Raw genomic sequence first — 25,076 nt, forward strand, 5'->3', positions numbered from 1 at the left:
TGGGCTTGGCTTGTTGGGAAATATATATATATATAACTTGGAAAACCAAGTGGCAGCAGGAATTTGTTTTATTGTTTTCCTCGCTCGAACATGAATCAGAGATGGTAAAGAGAGCTATAAAGATGGAGCACCACTGCTAACACAACTTGCCTTTCCTGCAGTTTGGCCACAGAGGAGGGTGGAACACATTGCTGTGGGTCAAGGTCTGGACATTGTAGAGAATGGCTTGGTGTCCTGGTTACTGGGACATCTTTATTCAAGTCAAGTGGATGGTTTGGTTATTTATGGGCGGCCACAGCAGCAATCAATGCAGCCCCCTTCCCTGAACCATCCTCTGACAGCAAGAACTTGACGTTGCAGTTTGGAGCTATCAGAGCCGTTGTCTTATGAAGCTTTGTTGCAAAGCTGAGAACAGAAAGGAAGAATGTCCGTGAGCAAGAGAAAGCAATGTTCAGCCAGCATCACACCCTCCCCTGGTTACATGGTACTTGGACACACGTTATTCCAGCTTTCTCCTCTTTCCCTCACCCCAAACAGGGGCAGCATTCAAATTTTCTAGGCAGGTGCTGCAGAACCCCATACTCCAAAGAAAACCAGGTACTGCCCATACAGCCATACCGCAGCTTAGGAAGAACCACCCTTTACCATGCACTGTGTCTCCCAAGAAGTACTAAGGTCCTCCAGCCTAGCATGGATTAGTAATGGCTGAGTTTCTCCCCATGCATCAAAACACAATTGTTGTCATGTCTGCCCAACCTGATCTTGCCATCCATTGGGCAACTGAAGTTTCCATTCCCCTCTTTGCACTCTGTTGGGTTGAGGCCTTGCTTGCCCCACAGTTTAATGAAGCAAAACTGACTCACTAAGGATGCATCTTGTAGAGTGTCCCATCCACGCCAACTGTTATATCCAGCTTTGACGCACGACGGTTCTCTCGGATCTTCTCCACAACTGCAGATATTCCCACTGCACACATCTTAGCGGCACGTGATGACACGGCACGGCACACATCCTTTACCACCAAGGCATCCTCTGTAGATACACTCAACCCATATTCTTCCAGAATGTTACACACATAATGGTGACCAGGAGTGCTGCTTACAGAACATTATAATCAGCAGTGGAACTGCTTGAGGCACCTATTATATTCAACAGGAGCTGTTGCCCTCTTAGAAGCTAAGCATTTCTAGTCTTTCAGTATTTGCAGATGGGATTCAATCACAAATGGGTAAATTCAGGCTGCACAATTTAAGTTGATTTGCACAACAAACCACCTTCAATCCCAAATCACTTTTGTTTTTTGTTTTGTTTTTGCAATATGGAAAGTGGGAGATTGTCTGGTGCAATGTTGTATAACTTCCCCACAAATAAAAACGGATGCTTAAGAGCCAATGTCATCTAACCTCCCCACAAACTTTGTGCAAACAAATCATCATGGATGCTGTATAAACAGGTGGTCTGGAAGCAACCACATTCATCCGGAAAGAACCCATTGTTCCCCAAAGGGTTCATGTGCCAGATCATGAAGGTTTTCTCATTCTAAAAAGGGGGGATGGGAATCCAGGCAGTGCCAAATTACTGAGTATTCTGCATCATAAAGACTAAAACTTGGTGCTCAGAATGTATTATTAAAATAAATACAATATATAAAAATTGGCTTGCTTTCCATAAAATCGTTTAAGTTTGCATGCTTGCAATATAATCTGGGACAAGGGGTACTTGCTTGTCAGAAGGTGATCTAAGACTAGGTAAGGTGAAGTTAAGGAACTTAATCAAAGAATGAGGGGTGGACAGATAACCAAGTAGGACTTAGAGACACCTTGAACAATAGAGTCTTTTACAGGTAAAGACCAAAAGTAGCCTCAGGAATTTGATTTCTGCACCAAACCTAAATTCTACATGAAATGAGAATGTTACGGATACACACTTACTCCTCAACATTTGTTAGGAATTTGGTGGGGAAGATGTTTTTGGTCTTGAGTACTTCTGATGGGCGACCCCTGAAGATGACCTTGCGCATTGTTAGCTCCAGCAGAATATAGCGCACAATCTCGCCCAAGTACATGCCACTGATGAGCTTTTCATACCTTTAGGGGAGATGGAAATGAGTGTCACACAAGGAGACTGTTATGTACTGAGTTGAATAGGATCCAAACTGTAGCAGTCTGATTGGTCCTAGAACAATAGGATCCAAAAGGCAGCTGTCTGATTGGTCCTAGAACAATAGGATTCAGAATGCAGCAGTCTGATTGGTCCTAGAACAATGCAGCAGTATGATTGGTTGGCAGGAACCACCCAATCCTGCTCCAGATAGAAGTGAATCCACAACCTGATTGGCTTACAGTAGAATTCCAGAATTAGCCAATCATGTGCAGCCCATTGTGTAAATAATGTATATAAAGCAGATACTGTGAGGGGACATTCATTCATTCCTCCTCACCACTATGAGCTGAATAAAGAGCATGAAATCACTTTGCGACTCTGAGTATATTTCACTGGCGACGAAGGTGGGATCCCGCTGAGCTGACTGCCACACACAGCACCGCAGCACCGCCAACTGCCGCACCGCTGCCTCGCACCGTGTATCCAGGCTTCAGCTCCGGGGCACAAGGAACTCAGAATGGCAGCCAACAGCAGCTTCTCGCCATTCAACCCAGCATCTGGAGACTGGGAAGCGTACGCCTCCCGTTTCACCTTCCTCCTAGAAGCCAAAGGGGTCACCGACGAAGAAGACGCCAAGAAGAGGGCGATATTCTTCAGCGTCTGCGGAGAGGAGACGTTTGAAATCGCCCGGGCTCTCCTTGCGCCTGAAGACGTCGCTACTGTTCCATACAAAACAATAATGGAACAGCTGAAGGGGCACTTTTCGCCGCAGCCCTCAGTGGTGGCTCGTCGAAATGCCTTCTACGCAAAGCGGCAAGCCCCTGGGGAAACCATAACTGGGTTTGTGACCTCTCTCCGCCAAGCCGCCCGGTTCTGCAACTTCTCAGAGCTGGAGAACATGCTTCGTGACCGCCTCGTCGGTGGCCTGAAGGATGAGAAGCTGCAACGACGCCTCTACGCTAAGAAGGACCTAACGTTCCAGGTCGCTCTGGAGGAGGCCCTGGCAACAGAAGCTGCCGAGAGGTCGACCCAAGAGGCACGGCCGAGCCTGCCATCCCAACCGAGGGTCCACCATGAAGACCTCACCGACGACTCAGGATCCGACAGGGAGGAGGTGCACCGAGTACAGCAGCGCACTCAAGCAGCGCACAGACCACAGCTGCCTCGACGAGAAGGAGGGAACTGCGCAAGCTGCGGGGAGAGTCACGAGAGGAGGACCTGCCGTTTCCGCAACGCAGAGTGCAGGCAGTGCAGAAAATCGGGACACATCGCCCGGGTGTGTCGGGCTCGGCCCACCCGACACCAGGCATCAGATGACCAATCCAAGAGCCCCAGGTCCCGGGGCCCAACGCACCAAGGCAACTCGACGGAGCTCACGGACTTCCAGGTATACCAGTTGCCCCACCCCAACGTAGAGAAAATTTATGTAGAGGTACAGATAGAGGGGGCCCCATGCCGCATGGAGCTTGACACGGGTTCAACTCTATCCATAATCTCGGCAAGGACCTTAAGGAAACTGTGTCCCACTGGGGGTCCCAAACTCAGGCCGGCCCCATTCACCCTCCGGGACTTCCAGAAACGTAAGGTCCCCACAATGGGGGTGGGGACCTTCAGGGTGCAATACCGAGGGCGGACGCGGCAACTGGACTTGCTTGTGGTCAAGGGCCCCTACATTAGCTTACTGGGATTGGCATGGTTTGGACCACTGGGGCTAGCTGTCACCGGGGTGAACCACACTAGCTTACAAGTGGACGTGGACGCCATATGCAAGGAATTTCCAGGGGTTTTCGATGGGAAATTGGGACAGTGTACGGGCCCCCCCATTGCGCTACAGCTTGACCCCGCAGTACGACCGGTCAGGCTCAAGGCCCGCCGGGTCCCGTTCGCCTTGAAACCCCGTATAGACGAGGAATTGGACCGACTCGTAGAGCAAGGAGTGCTGGAGCCGGTGCCTAATGCTCCCTGGGAAACCCCAATCGTCACACCCGTCAAGCCTAATGGTTCGGTCCGCATCTGCGCAGACTACAAATGTACCATAAACAAGGCCCTCACGGCCCACGCATACCCAGTGCCAGTGGTCAGCCATGTCCTTGCCACCCTGGCTGGGTCGAAAATTTTTGGCAAGCTGGACTTGGCCCAAGCATATCAACAGCTGCCAGTAGATGAGGCCACAGCAGAGGCACAGACGATTGTGACGCACAGAGGAGCGTTCAGGGTAAAGCGGCTGCAATTCGGTGTCAGCGTGGCACCAGGCATATTCCAGAATATAATGGACTCTCTCCTTAAAGGGATTCCTGGCGTCACCCCCTTCTTCGATGATGTGTTGATTGCCGGCCCCACACCAGAGGAGTTTGAGGACCGCCTCCGCACCGTTCTGCACCGTTTCCAGACGGCGGGTCTCAAGGTGAAGCGGGAAAAATGTCTACTAGGAGTGCCTCAGGTGGACTTTCTGGGATTTATGGTGGACGCAGAAGGGGTCCACCCGACTGGGGACAAGGTACGGGCCATTTGTGATGCCCCAGCGCCCAAGAGCAAGACTGAACTTCAGGCCTTCTTGGGACTATTGAACTTTTACCATTCCTTCCTTCCCCACAAGGCGGCGGTAGCGGAGCCCCTACACAGACTCCTGGACAAGCGGGCCCCTTGGGTGTGGGGCCAGCGCCAGGAGGCCGCATTCCAGGCAGTCAAGGACTTGCTTGTCTCAAACTCGGTCTTGGCACACTTCGACGAGAGGCTGCCGGTGGTGCTAGCATGCGACGCCTCACCCTATGGCATTGGAGCTGTCCTGGGGCACCAACTCCCGGATGGAAGAGAGGTACCGGTGGCGTACTTTTCCCAGACACTCAACACAACCGAGCGGAACTACTCGCAAATCGACAAGGAGGGTCTGGCAATCGTAAAGGGAGTAAAAAAATTCCATGATTTCTTGTACGGGCGGCCCTTCACCGTGGTGACTGACCACAAGCCGTTGCTTGGCTTGTTTGCCCCCGAAAAGCAGACCCCCCAAGTGCTGTCTCCTCGCGTCCTCAGGTGGTCAATTTTCCTTGCCAGCTACCAGTATGCACTGATTCACCGACCTGGGAAGGCGATGGGCCATGCGGACGCCCTCAGCAGGCTACCACTACCGGAAACAGGCCCTGACCCAGCACCTGCACAAGAGGTTATGAGCCTGGAGCTGCTTCCCGACCGCCCCATTCAGGCACAAGAAGTTGCACACCATTCCAAGAAAGATAGGGTCATCTCCCGGGTCCTGGACTGGGTGTGGAGGGGATGGCCCAGCAGCAGCCCCGGGCCAGAATTCGCCGGCTACACAACCCGCAAACATGAACTGTCGGCCCACAAGGGGTGCCTGTTATGGGGAAGCAGAGTCGTTGTTCCCCAGCCCCTCTGCAAAAGGGTCCTCACAGCCCTACACGAGACACATCCAGGGGTAGTAAGAATGAAGGCCCTTGCCAGGAGTTATGTGTGGTGGCCGGGGATCGATGGAGAGATAGAGGCCTGGGTCAAACACTGCCAGGCCTGCCAAGAATCCCGCCCAGACCCCCCAAGGGCCCCAGTCCAGTCCTGGGAGTCCGCCCGAGCACCATGGTCACGCCTGCATGTGGATTTCGCTGGCCCCTTTCAGGGGAAAACATTCTTCATAGTGGTGGACTCCTACACCAAATGGCTGGAAGTCGCACTGGTACCGTCCACTTCCACGTCCGCAGCCATCCGGGTACTACGCAGGCTGTTTGCAACCCACGGGCTCCCTGACACTCTCGTCTCAGACAACGGGACTGCATTTACGTCAGGAGAATTCCAAACCTTCACAGCGCAGAACGCCATCCGCCACATCCGTTCGGCGCCGTTCCACCCTGCCACCAATGGCCAAGCAGAACGCATGGTGCGGACCACCAAGGACACCCTTCGCCGCATGACGCAAGGGGACTGGGAGTACCGCCTTGCCACATTCCTTCTAGCACAGCACAGCACCCCCAGCTCAACGACTGGCCGGAGCCCCGCTGAACTACTAATGGGTCGGCGCCTTGCAATCAGATTGGACCGCCTTCACCCCGATAGAGCTCAGGATGAGGTAGTGGTGGGGGAAGGCAGGAACCCCCGGACCTTCGAGGCCCAGGACCCAGTGTACGCAAAGAATTTTGGGGCAGGCCCAGCATGGGTACCCGCCACAATCACCAGGGTCACTGGCCCCGTGTCGTACGAGGTGCTAACGGATGGGGGGCAATGCTGGCGCCGCCACTGCGACCAGATACGGCGACGATTCCCGGGAGAAAACCAGGAGGAGGACAGGTCAGAGGAGTCCCAAGGGAACAGCGGGGCAGTGAGGCCCATAGAGCAGGAGGGGCCAGCAGGAGAGGCAGAATCAGTAAATACAGAGAGGACCCGTGAGGCCGAAAGGACACCGGAACCAGAACCACGACTGAGCGAGCCGGTTGCACCAGACCAAACAGCCGCATCACAGCCAGCATCCTTGGAACACGAGCCAGAACCCGGAGCCCGGACCAGGGAACACCCCAGGCCACAACGCACACGTAGGCCGCCGGCATACCTTGAGGACTATGAATGCGACCTCCCGGGCAGGACTGGAACTTAGAGGGGAGGGGTGTTATGTACTGAGTTGAATAGGATCCAAACTGTAGCAGTCTGATTGGTCCTAGAACAATAGGATCCAAAAGGCAGCAGTCTGATTGGTCCTAGAACAATAGGATTCAGAATGCAGCAGTCTGATTGGTCCTAGAACAATGCAGCAGTATGATTGGTTGGCAGGAACCACCCAATCCTGCTCCAGATAGAAGTGAATCCACAACCTGATTGGCTTACAGTAGAATTCCAGAATTAGCCAATCATGTGCAGCCCATTGTGTAAATAATGTATATAAAGCAGATACTGTGAGGGGACATTCATTCATTCCTCCTCACCACTATGAGCTGAATAAAGAGCATGAAATCACTTTGCGACTCTGAGTATATTTCAGAGACCCTGGAGGCAGCCACCACCCCAGATCACTCCCAGGTACTCACCTTTGCTGGCCAGCATTGATGGATTCTGCATCCACTTTATCATCAAACTGTGTTATGTAGTGCTCGAGGCAGCCATTGTCTCCAAACGCCCCCCATTCCATATTAATACACATTCTGCCCTCGTCTCCCTCCACAGTGCCCACATTCCTCATCTCCTCCATGTAGCAGGCATTGGTACCCGTACCTGAGAGAAAGGGATAGAAATGAATCACTGATGAAAATGGACTGTCATATTTCCCCCTGCTCTGATCAAGGAAAGTCTTGGGATCAAGCCTGGAGGAAGAATCTTCAGCCCACTTGGCGGTCCATTCCAAATGTCAAAATTACAGAGAAAGGCTTACCTGTCAGGGAGCAGCCCAGATTCTGGTTGTAGATCCCCCAAAGAAGGTAATAGCTTCAAGAAGAAGAGTGCAGGAGGGCATCCGCCGTTGGAAATATATTCCCTTGGAAAGCACCACATGTATAATCCCAATGCCCCTAAAAGACAGATCCCGCTCACCTATTCCCAACCACCCTAGGAATTTTATCAAAGGGCAAAGCAGTATACATTTCTAGAAAATAATAATTAAAATAATGCTGCCGCAACCATCTTACCGACGATGAGTCCAATCTCACAGTTGGGGTCCACATAGGCACATGCCATCATGGTTCCTACAGTGTCATTCACTATGGCAACCACATCTATATCAATGTCCTGGGAAGAGAAAGGGAGGGAGAGACAGAGAGCAGCAAGATGTGTTACCAGGCAACACGATTCCCTATCACCACAGTAACCAGCAGAGACCCATAGGCCCTGTCGCTTGGGAAATAGGCCCCCTCTCCCCACCCCCTTCTGAAGGCCCCTGGGGGCATCAACCCGAAGGGAGCTCTCAAGCTCTGTCACTGCCATCGGGCTGGCTTACCAAATGGTTGCTGTTACGCCTTCCACTTTTCTCAATGGGCTACATAGCAAGTGACCCATCATCACAGAGTAGACCTAGGGGTGGGGGTGGGGACTGAGAATATGGAGCACTGTAATGCTTTGAACACGCAACACAAAATTCTTGGGCCTGCTTGACATACAAGTTGGTTCGTCTCAGAGTCGTGAGGGGCTCCTTACGCCATATCCAAACTGAGTGAACTCTGCCAGACACATACCCCATTTCCCAGGTCTGACAAGGAACAGAGGCGAGGCCCTTTTCTACCTGATGCACGCTCTCACTCGCTCACCTGGGAAAGCTGTTGTTAGACTAGAGGTAGGCATCACACGTATGCAAGGGAAATAGACATGCAATGGCTGCTTTTCCTTGGGACTGAGGAAAGCAAATGTCTGGAGGCATGCTTGACCATTTGCCTGCTGCCTCTCTGCTTCAAATCGTTGCCTGCAAAGTCATTCCTTCCCAGGGTTCCACATAAGGCAAACCCAGATTTGGTGAGGGAGGCATTTGGAGCAGAGAATGAAGAGGCAAGAATGCGATTAAGCACCCATTCCTCCTCTCCAAAATCACACCCTTTTGAAGCTGGATTTCCCTGAGAAAAACAGGTGCCAGGCCTGCCTTGCATGGATATGCATGGTTAGTACCTACAGTATATGTATAGTATATGCATGGCTGGTACCTAGAGCTAAGGTGAATAAAAAAAAGAGGCTCTATCATTATAAGCTTCAAAATTCTATAGCTTCATAAAAATGGTATCTGTTTGACTAATAACTTCAAAGCTGGCCTACCTGATTTGCCTGATGAGGTATACAAAAGTGCCAACTTCCACATCAATCTGATAAAAATTGCCAGCATACAGCAAGTTTAAAGGATTGGAAACTGACACTTTGGCCCCCTTTCCCCCAGTTAAGAAAGCATATAATATATATTCTTCCTAATTTTCACAAAAACTACTGAGAGTGGTTATTCTCTTCCAGTATTTAATACCACAATGACCCTATAAAGTAGGTCATGGGGGGAGTGGATTAGCAATGCATACCAATGAGATGCATACCTTGTGTTTAACCAAACTACTAGAAGAGACTACACCCCATAACCACACATATACCCTTGCGCTGAAAACCTCTGCCCCCACCCCATGCTGCAAGCCGCCAAATGCCCAAATGAACCACACCCAAAGCCCCTTGTACACATTCTGCCCTAAGCTTGCCACACACTCCACCCAACACAAAAACCCAAGACGCACCTCGCCCCCTGCACTGAACCCCCCTCAAACCCCCCTCCCGGTCACATACACACCACCTCACACTGAAACCCACCCTATACCGAACCCGCTCCCACACACCCTGCCCCACAGTGAACCCGCCCAGGAGGATTACAAAGAAGACAGCAGTGGTTCGCTTCCATTATTTAACCTCACAGTGACCCAGGGAGATAGATTACCGGTATGTGTCGAGATAGCAACAGTGGCCATGTGTTTAACAAGGCTCCTGTCCAAAACCGAGATGTGGGGTGGCGGCTAGACTATTGGACTGGGTGAAAACAAATAATGCATTTCACAGGGATATATCATCACAGCCGCTATCTCTGGAACAGAAAGGGTATACTTGTCTATATGCAGGTGGAAGTGGTCAGAGTGTTGGCAGAGGGGAAATGGATGCATCGAGAGTTAATTAAGCTGGAACTGATTAGAGGGTGTCCCTTGTTTTGTGACTGGACAGGTCCGGCTCTGGCAGCCATTTTGTGCTGTTGTCTATGAGCTTTTCAGATGTCCAGATGTTCCCATGGGTCTAGAATGGCTAGTTTTTGCCAAGGTCTAGGGGCCAGGAGACAGATGTTAGAGAGCTGGGGATGTTTTTGTGAGTGTGAATTAGCCAGTAAATTGCCTAAATGTCATTGTGATTAGGTCACAGGTTATTTTTCCCTGTGGCCCCATCTCTTCAGATCAATGGAACAGATCTAGAGCTGGCGGTTTTAGGAGTGACAGTACTACTGCCAGTTCAAGGTAGCAAGGACCCCCCCCCCCATTGTGCAATGAAGTAGGTATTATGGCATACGACTTAGGCCCAAGCTATCTGAAAGACTATATTCCCTCAGATGAACCTGCCCAGGTTATGAGAGCTTTGGGGGAGGCCGTTTTCTTGGTCCCACCACCCTCACAGGCATGCGTGGTGGGGATGCAGGAGAAGGCCTTCTTGGTGACTGCTCCCAGATTTTGGAGCTCCCTCACTTGAGAAGTTAGACTAGCTCTCTCCTTACTGTCCTACTAGCAAGTGAAGATCCTATTCCAACAGGCTTTAAGGAACTGACTGCTTTTAATTAATTGGGGTTTTGTTTGGTCTTTTTTTAATGATGGGAGGCAGTTATTTTCTATGTTTTAAGCTGTTCTTATTTTATCTGTAAGCCGTCTTTAGTCCCTGATAGTAGATTTAATAAACCAAGAGGAACAGAGATCAAGGGGGCACATGATCAAGCATATTGCTGCACACATCTTATTCATATTATAAGTTGCATTAAACAAAAGACAGCATTGGACACTTGAGTTGGAAGGACTGCAACTGCTGAACCAAAGTCTCTCTGAAGTAGTTTTGAAAATAATCCACCTGTTTCATAGATTTTAAAGAGGCAACAATAAAAGCTGCATTTTGGCAGTGTGGAGGAGGTGAATGCACTGATTCTGAGTAGGAATGAATTGTTTTCATTCATTTCATGTTATTTCAGTGAATTTGTAGGGCAGTGCCTCTTTCACACAAAAAAATAAAAGAGCCTCCAACAGGGACTTATATAGAACATCATTAGACAATTGAGCTTACAAATCTTAGCCCACACATCTTTTCTATTACAAACTGGTGTTGGGAGGGTGCAATCTGAAGCAAAGTGGTGTGTTGGAAGACGGCGCTTAACCCTTTCCAGGCACTGGTCCAGGCATAAAAGCTCTGTGTCTGAGCATTGTTGTTGTCTGCCCTGGAGATTTCCCAACGAAAACCTGCTCTATAGCACTCAATCAGAGCAAATGTCAGTTTGGGTTTCCTGTAGATTGTTGTGTGCTCTTATTGAACTCTAAAAGATGGGTTTTCATGGGGAAGGCACTGGAGCAAAAAAAAAGAGGGGGGGGGGAGGATGCTTGAACACAGAGCATTAAAGTGTGGGCCATGCCTGGAAAGAGCAGAGGAACGGTAAGTGTGGATATGCCCTTATTGTAGCGACAATTTTCTTGTAAATTGCTTAGAGATTTTACTACTTTGAACTGGTATATAATTTTTGATAAATGATTATAAAATAGAATTTTAAAAACCCTCCTCCCCATCAGGATTTGGGCTTGAAAGACCAAGGAGAAGTGTGGGTACTTAGGGGTGAGTTGTACACAAGTGCAACTTGTGTCCTTGAACAACAACTTTGCTGATTATGGGGCACATCTGTTAGCATTAGCCTCAGCTTCCAGTTTTCTGGCTTTGTGGAGCTTGAGCCAACGTGAGATAGTCTTAACTCTGATTTTAAACCAGCAGGTTTTGTGATAATTTAAAAGCCTTTCATTTTGATAAATCAGATTAAGTCTGAATAAAGGTAAAGGTAAAGGTACCCCTGCCCGTACGGGCCAGTCGTGTCCGACTCTAGGGTTGTGCGCCCATCTCACTTAAGAGGCCGGGGGCCAGCGCTGTCCAAAGACACTTCCGGGTCACGTGGCCAGCGTGACGAAGCTGCTCTGGCGAGCCTGCACCAGCGCAGCACACGGAAACGCCGTTTACCTTCCCGCTATAAAGCGATACCTATTTATCTACTTGCACTTAGGGGTGCTTTCGAACTGCTAGGTGGGCAGGAGCTGGAACCGAACGATGGGAGCTCACCCCGCCGCGGGGATTCGAACCGCCGACCATGCGATCGGCAAGTCCTAGGCGCTGAGGTTTTACCCACAGCGCCACCCGTGTCCCATACAAGTCTGAATAGTCCAGCCCAAACTATAATCCCTGGCAAATCTATCCAGAGCTCGTGCCCCATATCCCACACATACCGTTTGACGCTTTACAGCCTCTCTTAGCAACTGCACGACATCTTCTCCCACACAGCCTGTGGCACTGAACCCCTTGGTCCATCTCAGCAAGATGCCCTGTGAAACAGAGAAACAAGGAATTGTGATAAACATGTAGGTGCAACTGGACTGCTTTCTCTGAGCTGCTTGCCCTTCACATGTTCATGGATGATTCTACTGTAGCTAAGCTGCAACAGAGAGATGGCAGTAGGAGACATGCCGATAATGCAGGGACCTGCCTCTGCAAAAGTTCTGCAGGTCCTCTAGTTTCTGAGTTTTCTTTAGGCATTGCTCACCCAATCTCAAGTTTATCCTTGCAACAATATGGGCTAGAAACTTGCCAGTGCCAAATTGTGCAGCTTTTCTGCGCTTCCACAGAATTGTAGCATACACACTAGGACAGAGACTGGATCTATTAGAGAGAGATGCCTAACTAGTGGGGGCAGGGGGTTCAACAGGAGTTTTTTGCAATGGACAACTGAATTTCACAATTTAGAAATCCTACAAGCTGAGCTTTCATTTCAGGTTATTTGTAAATGGTTTGAAAGCTATGTTGTTCTCATAGCGTTTGGAAATTTTTCTCTTTCTATCTTGGGGAACACAAGGTAGTTCAACCCCATTTCTCTCCCTTCCCATCTACCACAAAAATACATTCCCAGCAGGGGGCTCCACTGGCTAATCCAGGTAAGGGAGGCAGCAAAGTCCTAATTCCCAGCATCACCACATGAGCAGCAGATCACTTCCATAGGTGCTTCATACCTTGTCCAGGTTCGTCTGACTGCAGGGAAACGAAAAAGTGAAGCCCAGTGGTAGTGTTCGTCCCACAATGCTATGCTTGCTATGGAAATCATTAATGCATTGAACAATGTGATCAAAGAGCTGCAGGAAAATGGGAGAAAGCATGAGGCCTTATGAGGTAAAGACAACTTTGGAGAGGAAACGCCATCACTAACAGTATCGCCCATCCCCACAGTTGCCAGTGTCACAGATTTAAGACCCAGCCAGTCTGTAATAGAGGCCAGTTCAACCCAGCCATATCTTCCCCTTTCTTGCACCTACCTCTATTGCATTACTCTGGGCCACTTCGGGTGGAATTGTGTAAGACTCAGAGACCATGTGTACACCACCCTCTTCCTTGCTTTTCACCTGCACCATAAGCACTCGGAAATTGGTTCCGCCCAGATCCAATGCAAGGAACTCCCCTCTCTCTACAAAATGTATAAGGGACAAGAGCTTGAGTGACATAGACTCTCAACTACAACCCAACACAGTCACTGCAAGGGTCTCCTTCTTTGGCTTCTTTGCCTGAGGCCAACATCATTCCCACCAGTGCTGGCAACTTAAACTATAAAGCCTTGGGAAAGCATCTCACCAGCCCTCTAGAATATTGGTTGTCAACTGAGGGGTCGAGACCCACTGGCACCATACCAATATTTGCTAATAAAAGAAAATGCATATTTGTGCTATAGGCGGGTGCAGGATCTGAAAAGGTTGGAGACGCCTGTTGTTACTAGCAGTGGTTATGCTGCACCCTTCTCAGTGAGATGAACGTAAGTAACAATAACAACAGCCCCATATCAATTAAAAGATTTGGGGCCCCCCAAAACTCGGAAGGTTTTCTCTGGACCAAACACAACTTCTCTGAGACTTTTTTTAAAAGCCCCCTTGAGCTCTTCAAAGCTCTTCCCTCCCAAGATAAAGGCCATTCCCAAGAGGTTGTTCTCTGGCTCTCACCGCTGCCGTCAGGCAAATGGCGGACGTAAGTGGGCAACATGCGGACGGTGGCTGTACTGTGTGTCTCCTTTGACAGACCCCTCTCCATTTCCTGTCTCATCATGGTCCGCAGTGTGTCCATGTCGGACAAAGAAAGTCGGAAAGGCGCCAGGACCTGGGCTACTCCTTCCTGTTGGTGTTTGAGCCTCAATGTCGCAGCTGCTACCCTGGCAGCCCCAAAAACACAGCCATGTTCTGATGTGGCAAAGGTGACAGTGCAATCAGGAGCCAGTGATTTCAATGTTTCTTGCAATATCTGACCATACCTGGAGGGAGAGGAAATGTCAGAGGCCTTGAAGCAGGGTGACTGGAAGTAACCTTTCTGGCCTTTCTGCACCTGTCCCCTAGCTTACTATGCCTTTGCTCCAAAAGGAATGTGAAAATTTGCTGGATGAATGAGTCTTTGGGTCTGTTTACATTATCCACATTTTCTAAAATGGCTGAACTCCCTGAAGTTAACAGCCTCCTAACTTTGGACATGTAACAGACCCCCTAGCCTGGGAAACCCCAGTAACCAATTTGAGAGATTCAGATGGATGGATGGATGGATGGATCCATTTATCTGAGTAGTATAGATGGGTTACTGTCCTGGAAGGAGCTGTTATGGCAAGAGAGAGGATATAATATGCTGCCTACTGAGTTTCTGGCAACAATGAATAGCTAAGCTGACTTAATGGTTCTCTGGGTTGAAGGAAAATATTTGTATATCTGGAAGAAGACACTGGAAGAAATGCTTTCTTGGCCAGTGATTTCAGTCCAGGAGAAAGCTTGCTCCAATAACCTGCTCATGAAAGGAAGTCAGGGAAAATATGATGGTTAGTCCAGTGGTCCATAGGAAAGTGGGATTGGTGGGTTTCTTGGTTTTGATTTAGATGAGGGGCAGCCAATATGATGCTCTACAGATGTAGCTGGGCTACAGTTCCCAGAATCCTTGATCATCGACCATGCTGATGGCCATTATAGTCCAACAATATCTGGAGGTCATCGCACTGGCTACTCACGACACGAACAAATATTTATATGCCTGGTACTCCTTACTGTGGTCGGCTCTTGTACATGTCCCCGTCCACAGCCACAATGATTTTCAGGTGTGGCAGCCCTTGACTGATCCGGATATGAGTAAGAACGCCAGCCAGTCCAGCAGCACAGAGCTTGGCAGAACGGACATAGACCGCTTGGCATATTTGCTGCACGTTGAAACAGTCTTGGTTGCTTGCCACCATTCCCAGGCGGACAAGGAAGTTCTTGGTATTGGCCAGGCCAACTTTTTCACTGCAGTTAAAGCATACATGAGTTAAAGCAGGGTGGCAGCAGCAAGAGGCATGAGGGAGACTCTGGTTAACTGTTAATTGATCTCAGCAAAGAATAATATTGATTCCAAATTGAAATCACTGAACTCTCCATCTATAATGAACTAGCACGTGTGTGTGTGTGTGTGTGTGTGTGTGTGTGTGTTTAGTTTTGTTTCTACCCATGCTGACTTTTTAGAGACGGACACAAGAACTGTAACAAGATAAATATTTCAGAAAGTGGACGCTGTTAACATCTCGTTGATATTTAAGGTTTTGTTTTTAACGTCTGTTACTTGATTATGCTTTGTTTTATTTTCTTCTTTTATCTGCACTGCTGTACAGGCCCTTCTTACAGCCAAAAAGCATTATAAAAATTGTTTACAAATAAAATAATACCACAAGGGCCATAGCTCAGTAGTATAGCCCTTGTTTTGTATGCAGAAGGGGGCAGGCAGAATGGAAATGCATCTGTTGGTGCTGAATAACGCAGAGTATTAAATGATTGTACTGGGGGAACAAACAATGACATGTCACATTTACCAGTTCTGATTCTTAGCCTTGTGACACCTTTGCTATTCCCTCTTCCTACCTGATGAGAGATATACTTAATGAATGGCCCACTACAGACACTTTTCTTTAAAACCTTCTTCTTTTAAGACATCTTACTTGAACAAATATCTCTGGCAGTGTATCTCTGGGTCATCCTACGGTGTATTTAAATGTGCAAGTTGATTCAATCATTCATTCATTCACCTGCTTCAGTGTTGTTGTTTTTTATGGGCTACAGATGTAATTATTTATGTGGGTCCATTCCTCTTGGCTGTTTTTCTAGGGCTAGGCTAACAAGGCATGCCAAGACTCACTCTGCTGCTACTGAGGATATCAGGTTGACCAGGTCTCCCAAGACGCATTTGAGGAACTCACTTACTCTATGATGTCCACAACATCTTGGAGCTCCATTTTTCCCCTGGTAAGCAGGGTGGGAGTTAGGACACCGCTGAAGATATCACCTTTCTCAGCCAAAGTAGCCAAAGTAACACGGATAGTATCACACAGATATATGCTACTGACCAACTTCTCAAACCTGCCAGTGAGAAGAAAGAAGAAAATCAGTGCAGAAAGAGAAGGAATTGAAGTGAAAGGGTGGTTGGCAGATAACTGGTCAAGTCACCCTGTCTATAAGAGAAGTCTTGGCCATTTCTTACAACATTTGCTGCTAAGACAGACAATATCATAGGTTGCTTGTTTGTAGACCACCTGTTCTATAGGGTATTCATGCTGACTGCACAAAGTTCACATAAGGTTACACAATGTCAGCATTCATTCAGGACTTATACAAGAATGACCATTCCCAGTGGCTTCATGTCACCCTAATCTCTGAGCAGAGCACGATTCCAAAGGTACCAAGTTTGCTGATCAGGGTCTGTGTTTCCTTTCAGACAACAAGGCACAGCAGAGATGGTGTTTTCTTTATGATATATGGCTTGCTTACACATATATGCAACCTGAACCTGGGATGGAAGGGCTTCGAGCATTACTCTCCAAGCGGGTTCCATTTCTTCCACGGCTGCCACCTTAGATTCAATCTGTCAACCCACATTGCTCTGACTCCCCACCTTCTCCAGCTTGCAAACACAACCATTTTTCCTCCGGCCTACACCACACAAACTGCAATCCTCCAACAACTGCTTGCCTTCCTTGACTTTGTATTTCTAACTAATTCTGAGTTGAGAGGGAGGGGGCTTCACCCATTTCCCAGCTGGCACAGTCTTAGCTTTGCTGATTGATTTCTTAATGGGTCACCCTTCACCTTTTGCTCTTTCAATGGCCCATCTCTCCAGTGGTGTCCAAACTTTTTCAAAGAGGGCCAGATTTGATGAAGTGAAGGGCCATGGGTGCCGACCAAAGGGCCAACCAAAGTTGTTGACCTTTTTTAAGGTATAAACTGCCACAGCAGGCCAGATTAGGCCCCTGAAATGGACTTTGGACATGCCTGCTCCAGACGATTACTTCATCAGGAAGCCAGCCTGGCTTATATTGTAACATGCTAAATTCAGCGCCTGACACCCAGGAATTAGAAGGGGAGTCTAGGCACCCCATAAATGTATGACAATGTTAAATAGCATTGGGGATATAACTGTGTCCTGAAGCACCCCATGGTGTAACCACCAGGGGGCTGAAAAGCACTCTCCCAGTGCTCCTCTCTAGACCCAGTACTGTAAACAGAACTGGAACCAAGGTAGCACAGGGCTCCCAATTCCCATTCCATGGAGTCGGTGGTCAATGGTATCAAAAGCCACAGTCAGATTGAGATGCAGGAGCGAGGTGACCCTCCCCTTGTCCTGCTCTTCGTGAAGGTCATCCATCAGGTGACTGAACAAAGATGGGTACTGAACAATTGCAAACACAAATTTGGAGTTTGATTATGCAGAAAATGTGTTTTTGGACACGGAGCACGACTAACCTTGATTATTCCAGTGAATCCCGGGCACCAGTAACCAATGACTCATTTTTTAAACAGATTGTTACTTCCTTTCCTGTGACTCACTTGTTTTTGCCTCGGTCCATGGACTGCTTATCCATTTGCAGGTCAAACTCTGTCGTTATGTCATTCAACTCGCCCAGCTTCCCAAAAGAGCTCCATTCGGTGTTGATACACATGCACCCAGCACCATGCTCCAAGCCTGCTATATGCTGCAACTCCTCCACATAACCGCAGTTAGTGCCAGCATCTACCATACGCAGGAAGGCAGGACACAGGGAGAGAAGCTCAAAACAGGAGAAACAGCATTTTAATAAAGCCTCCGGCCGCACGGCAATGAGAAAGTGCAACTGTCCTGCAACTGGCCGTCTATATGCCAGTATCCTAACTCTCACAATAGTTAGGGCCTGCCATTTTGATGAAATGCAACATCTTCCTAGAATGTGTGCTTAGAATCCAGCTCCCTAATTCTTAATCACCAGGGAATTGGTTTCTAGCCCTGTGATGTGGCTACATACTATGCTGAGATTCTTCCAATCTAGGAAGAATAGCCAGTTTCTTGGCACCCCTGCCCCCCACATCTACTATAAGGCATACGCAAGCCTTCCAGCTCAACAGCTTGCTAGCAAGTCGCCAGCACCATGCAAGGTTTTGCTTACCTATCACCAGCCCAACCTCACATGGCTCTTTCTCAGAATGGCAGCTCAACAAGGTTCCCACAGAGTCGTTTATTACAGCAACGACCTCAATCTGGTAGTTCTGGAGAGAAAAAGATTAAAGCGACTCTCTCGTTTTCTCACCAGAAGCACACCCCCCCCCCAATGCATGCTTCAGTCACAGCTGACGCAGCCGCTGTCCTCACCTTGCAAGTCTGGTTAAGAGCTGTTTGGAGCAGTTGTGCCACATCATGCCCCTCCACACCTGGCCACCGGCAATCCTTGCTCCATCTGATCAGCTTACACTAAGGGGAAACCAAGCAGGAAGGCCACTGAGAAACCTCAACAAACCACTGAGAAACCCAGCCCTGCTTCCTACAAGCAAAGTATTCAAGTAAGAGGACCAACGGGGTTATTCATGAAAACATGCCCTGTGATCTTTAAAAAGTAGAAGAATCCAAATCTGAGAATGACTTTGACAATTCATTTACTCTATATATTCATTCAGTAACAAGCTCTATATTGGTTTAATCAGCTGCCACCAGTTTTGTATTTGGATAATGGGTTTGTGTATTTTCTAAAGAGCTGTGTTATGTTTTATTCTTTTTATGTGGGTTGCCTTGGGAGGATTTTCCCTCTGAGGCAGTGTGCAAGTTCTGAAATAAATGAATAAAACAAATAGCGCAAAATCAGTATGCTGATGACACCCAGCTCTATCTCTCTGTTCCATTTGAATTTGCAGAGGCAGGGCAGGTGCTGGGCCAGTTTGGAGTTGGCAGCGAACTGGATGTGGGCCAATAAATTGAAAATGAATCCAGACAAGACCAAGGTGCTGTGTCTTCCAGGTTATTGAGATCTGGATGTGGGAACACAGCCTGTTCTGGATGGGGATGCACTCTCCCTAAAGGAGCTGGTACTTTGCCTGGAGGTGCTCCTGGACTCAGCACCACCAAAGGAGGACCAGGTGGCTTCAATGGCAAGAAGCACCTATTTTCAGCTCTGGCTTGTTTGACAGCTAGTCCTTCCTAGACAAGGAAAATGTGGCCACAGTTACGTGTGTTCCGGTAATTTCCACCCACCCAGGTGGACTACTGCGATGTACTGTGCATGTGGCTTCCCCTGAAGGTGGCCCAGAAGCTGAAACCGCTGGAGAATGTGGCGGCCTTGCTACTGACAGGTATCACTGGCCAGATGCACATTTTATCAGTTTTGAAAGATCTGCAGTGATAGCCAGTTTGCTTCCAGGCTCAATTCAATGTGCTTCTGTTAACACAGAAAACCCTAAATTACTTGGGTCCCAGATATCTGATGGAGTGCTTCTTCCAATGTCAATCTGCATGAGCATTAATATTTGCAGGGGAGACTCTAGTTATGCTGCTGTTATGGAATGTGGTTTGAGAATAAGTGGTAAGCAGAAGGACCTTTTCAGTGGCAGCCCCTAGGCTTTAAGAATGTGCACCCTTCAGAGGTGCATATTGCCCAGATACCGTACAACAGCAGTGAGGAACTCAATCTGGCCCATGAGTCAGTTTTCCCCAAACCCAGTGCCAGAATTAAGTATAAATTAAATAAGCTATAGCTTAGGGCCCCCCAAAAAATTAAAGGGGGAAAAAAGATATACATTTCCAAAATATGAGATAAAAAACAAATAAAATAAAAGCTACATACAGCAACAGTATTTTGGCTCCTATCATGTAAGTAATGGACCCCGCCTGCTAGCCTGCTCCCTAAAATATCACATATAAAGGCCCCATTACCTTCAGTAGCTTAGGGCCACATCAAACCTAAATCCGGCCCTGCCCAAACCACGCCCATATGCTGCACCTTTGACATCATGTTATGTCAGCTGGGGGGCACATAAAGACATGACTGCAAAGGGGAAATGGGGAGTCTTAAAGTGCACTCCTGACCATTCCTTGGCAAACAAAGCTTGTTCTCAATGCCAGCCAGCCGAGTGAAGTGGGTCAGGAAAGTGGGTACAAGATCATAGCTTTAAAGTTCCGTTTGGATTTCCTTCCTATCTCCAGTCTCCCGTACTGCCTGCTGCTGGGCCAACAAAGTATTCACCTGGTTCAGCGCAATATGTTCACAAGGAAAGGGAAAGCAGAAGCACAGCGGCAAATTTTTGATGTTGAGGCTAAGTCCATCCAAAAACGTGGCCACACATTTTGCAAGGAATTCAAAAAGCTGGAAAAGAAAGCACGGTATTATGAGTACATTCCACTCGCCTGAGGGCACGATGCCAACAAATGACGACAGCAAATATTTGCTAGCAGTGTAGAACCTGAAATTTCATCAGTAGTGTGATCTCACCAAATCACCCAGTAGGGTTTTTTATCAACCTCTTACCACTATATTATTATTATTATTATTATTATTATTATTAATTTAAAAACAAATGCACACAAGATAGAAACAAATATTTTTAAAAGGGAATGGCTCTGACGATGCTTAAGCAGTATAACTGAAACCAGCATCAAGACAGGTTCTGCTAGATACACCCAGAATCTGACTCAGTATAAGGCAGGTTCTGATGTACGTGGCAAAATCTGTCTTTTTCCTCTGGGGACAAATACCTGTTTTGGGTAGGGAATTTAATTCAGAAAAAATTATTTGCGGGGAGAAGGGTTAATCTGCCCATTACCCAGTATCACAGTCATAATATGATGGGGGGGGCAGTTTGTAGCTACTTTCCGCATTTAAATGCAGGAGATACTGTTAACTGCCAAGGTTAGGGAAATTGTAGGGGAAATTAATAAGGTAAAGGGTGTAGAGCAGGAAGAATAAGAAAGAGCAGGAGTAAAAATAGAGGAGAGGAATCAGAATACATGTTAGCCCCTCACTGTATTCAGTGGGGCTGATTCCTGTGTGTGTGTAAGATGGCAGCTGAAGGGCCCCAGGATGAGTAAGTCAATTTTAAGGAGCCAAACAGCTGATAGGCTACAGGGAGGAAAGGTGCTCTCAGGGCATTGGGCAGAGAAGAGTGCCAGAAGAGTAAAATGATCAAGGAGGGACAGGGTGAGATGAAAGAGCAGCTAAGTGGGAGCATGAGAAAGAAAACATCTGAAAATCAATACAATAATTTTAAATTCAAGAAAACGAAGAAGCTTGTGAAGAGAGCAGAAGGTGCATTCATGATTATTTGTGCTCATGATGGTAACTGGTTGGATATACTGCTTCATTTCCAATCAGCGCATGTCCCATAGCTTTCCGTTGTCATCCTGTAATTTGTCATACCACAAATGTTTCAGTTTTGGTTTGTCTTGCTTTTGTTATGTTATAGCTCAAGAAAGTGCCTTCCCAGGTGGCAATAATGCAGTAACAGTGCAGAAGCACTGCAGAGCAACTAGCAAAGGGGTATGGTGTGCAGACTGTCCAGTTTCAATCCAGCACTAATGCATTGCTATTCCATCAAAGACATACTGCAGAAGACATCAGCAACCCAACCCAACCCAACCCATAATAACAAGCAAAATGAATTAAGTAAGCTGAAGAACTCGAGACAGAGGAATGATACCTGCTCCCCACTGCCGTTGACAATATTCTCAGTAATGGGAAAGTCCTTTTTCTTCATCACCGCAGGCTCATCCTTGCGATCTGATAGTTGCAAGAGCATGATCTTCACTTGATCCTTCTTCATTTCTAAACCCAAAAAATCCCCCGTCTCTGAAAAATAGATGTGAACATTAGGATATCTAGTGATCAAGACTACCCATGTCTCATTCATATGGTTGCCATATAAATTCTTTTTAAATTGCTATGGGGGGGGGGGAGAGCTGGAACTGAGGTGGGGGGGGTCTGTCACCAGGACTGTTTGTTTGTTTGTTTAGCCCAGCTTTGCTGCTAATCAATGGACAATCTTAAATTAGAATGTGAATGATTATATAGTCAATAAACACTGATAGATTATTTTCCATGAGGGAGAGGAAGCAACTGTCCAGGGTTTCAGTGGCACACAATAACAAATACAAAATGCAGTAGGCCAATCATCACTTAGGTTCATGATCATCATATGTGACTAGGTGCTGAACGGTGATAGTAATTCAGAGTCACCAGGCTCCATGCATAGGTTTAGAAACTAAAACCAGCTCAGTTGGTTAGAGTGTGGTGTTACTGGAGCTAATAACACCAAGGTTGCAGGTTCGATCCCTGTATGGGACAGCTGCACATTCCTGCATTGCAGGGGGTTGGACTAGATGAATCTCAGGGTCCCTTCCAACTCTGCAGTTCTATGATTCTATAATTCTGCTGAATTATGATTCTATAATTCTTGGCTAGTCTGTGGAAGTGATTTCAACCTAGCTGTTTCTGCTGTTGGTGCAAAGGCAGGAGCTGTCACTGCATAACACATTATTGTTACGATTATTATTACTATTTATATCTCACCTTTCCTCCCAAAGAGCTGGTAGCAGCACTGTACTTTAGAGGGTATCTATGTGTTTTTAAGGATTCTACTGAGCTTCTACTACAACACAGTTCTGCCCCTGAACAAGAAGGGTCATAGCTTAGTGGAAAAGCACCTGTGTTGCATGCAGGGGGTTTCAGGTTCAATTCCCGGTATTTGCAGGTAGGGTTGGGAGAGTAGGTTCCTTGTCTGAAGCCCTGGACAGCTGCTGCCAGAAAATGTAGACAATACTGAGCCAGATGGACCAATGGGTCTGACTCAATGGTCCAAGAAATGTACAAAGGTGGCAGGTGCTGCTTGGCAATCTGTGCTCAACAAGACCGCAGTTGTATGTGTTAGCCTACCAAACCTCACAACCCTAAGCAGAACCCAAGCCCTTCATCCTCAACTCAGATGACTGCCTGCTGTCTCATTCCGCAGGCCACCTCTCAGCCAACACCAGCATTGTTACCACCAAGCTAGACAGGCAAACTGTGGACCAGTAAATTGCTCCTTCGCAAGGCTCTGTGCATGATTTAATAGCATTTCATCTTTCTCTTTGTCCCCCCCCCTCCCAAAAATGTGCATCCCTGTGTGTGCTCAGAGATTCACAAGCCAGTACTTGGAAGTTTTGAAGCCAAATGTGGCAATCGGGAAGCCAGGGTGTTGTGGAAAATAATGTGGAGCAGGAACAAAAGTGTGGAAAGGAATGGTATTCAAAGTACAGCTACATGGGCTGTTTAAAAAAATTGGCAAGCCAGTGCAAGCTGTAAAGGAGTCTGGAGTCAGCCATTGGTTTTCAACTGGTGGGTCAACTCAGGACCCACTCAGAACCCCTAATCCAAGGTGGACCACAACAGCAGCACTATCACCAGTGGGTGATATATTGGGCGGAAATTAAGAAATGGGCTCCTCAAATGCATGCTTGGGTTAAAAGTAAGTCCTAGGTCTGAAAAGGTTGAAGACTATGGGTCTAGACTAGGTCTCCAGCTGTTTTTGGACTCCAACTCCCATCATCCCTAGCTAGCTGGATGGTGGGAATTGTATTCCTAAAACAACTGGAGACCCGAATTTGGGAAACACTGGTCTAGACAACAGTTCAGGCAAACTGCCAAAAAGAAAGCACACTTACCAGTGCCATCAGTCAAGGTACAAACATAAGAAGGCAGCATGGGTAAAGGGAGGCCATCTTTAACCTTCTCCTTGAGGCCACTCTGCATGGCTGAATACACAGAATCCCTCACATGTTGAAGCTGCTCCTCGGGTAGATGAAAGGCCTGTACGTGTTTCTGGATCTGGTCAGAAACAGGAGCGTTTTTAGAGGGAGCACGGTGGGGAAGCAGTTTGTGATCTTCCTTGCCCTCAGTACTGGATGTGCCCACAAACAAACTTCTCTTTAACCTGGGAACAAAATTCATCTCCCTGGAGCTTTGTGGTGAAGGTGAAGCTGTAGGTGTAGATGTGCGTGATTGTGAAAAGGTGACAGCTAAAAAAGAGGACTCGCTGGCATCAGAGTCCCGCTGCTTGGGAAGAGGGGGAAAGCCTGAATTACGTCTGGAGTCGAAGGAACTAGGTCCTGAATTAAGAGCGAAAAATGTGTTGGAGGCCGAGGTGGAATCCAGCGAGGAATTTACCACTAAGGAAAACCTATGACGGTCCTCGGAAGCTGGATTGGGACCTGACATGGAATTTAGCAGAAACGAAACTTTAGAACACAGATCATCGTCACTGTCTCTCCGACTGGCTCGGCCCCGGTCAGACATGGTGTCATCGGTCACAAAAAGCCCTCGTCTGTCAAGTCAGCAAAGGGCGGAAAGCGCGAGGGGAGAGCGGGGGCGAGGCAGGCCAGCATGTGGGGCTGGGAGTTGAGTCCGGCTCAGGGTGGGGCGCAGAGTGAGGCCGAATGTGAGCAGGCCAGTTTTGAAGCTGCGCGAGCGAGGCATGAACAGACACAGGAGGCAGGGTGCAGGAGGGAGAGGTGAAGTAGAAAGAAAGCAGAGTGGGAGGGAGGGAGGGTGGCAGAGGAGGAAAGGAGAGAGAGAAAGGAGAGGAGGGCTTGGAGCAGGAGGCAGTTGGAAGATTCCTCAAGCGAGAGAGTGGAATGGAAGCGGGGGGGGGGGGAGTAGAATGTGGGGCCACAGAGTTATAAAAAGGGCAGAGGAGACCATATAATTGTCTGCATAGGCCGTTTCATGGTTCATACTGAAAAGCCATTTTTTTAAATAGCCTCTGGAGCTGAGGGCTGGGGAGAAGAGTCCCCTGAGGGGATTTTAACCTTGCTGTGACTAGACCCCAGTAGTGCCCACCTCCAAATAAAAGATAGCTGTGGAGTTCACACACTTTCTAATTCAGGTCTTATCTTGTAAGAAGACCTTTCTTTCTTTCTTTCTTTCTTTCTTTCTTTCTTTCTTTCGTTCTTTC

General features: G+C 47.9%; 1 protein-coding gene across 1 annotated transcript; it reads right to left on the minus strand.

The window, feature by feature from the left end:
- Positions 1-50: 50 nt before the first annotated feature.
- Positions 51-24,753, minus strand: HK3 (hexokinase 3). Its single transcript, XM_080987947.1, has 17 exons — positions 23,788-24,753; positions 21,789-21,937; positions 20,339-20,458; positions 18,478-18,576; positions 18,275-18,374; positions 17,682-17,865; positions 16,062-16,217; positions 14,880-15,113; positions 13,803-14,107; positions 13,128-13,276; positions 12,828-12,947; positions 12,051-12,146; positions 7,719-7,818; positions 7,125-7,308; positions 1,932-2,087; positions 864-1,094; positions 51-405 (listed from the first exon to the last, which is right to left on the minus strand). Exons 1-17 carry the CDS (start codon positions 24,416-24,418, stop codon positions 279-281), a joined length of 3,141 nt encoding a protein of 1,046 aa, XP_080844073.1. The 5' UTR covers positions 24,419-24,753; the 3' UTR covers positions 51-278.
- Between the last annotated feature and the right edge of the window lie 323 nt (positions 24,754-25,076).

This window comes from Podarcis pityusensis (assembly GCF_964106645.2).
Source record: "Podarcis pityusensis genome assembly, chromosome: 2".
In the NCBI taxonomy this organism is placed as follows: Eukaryota; Metazoa; Chordata; class Lepidosauria; order Squamata; family Lacertidae; genus Podarcis; species Podarcis pityusensis.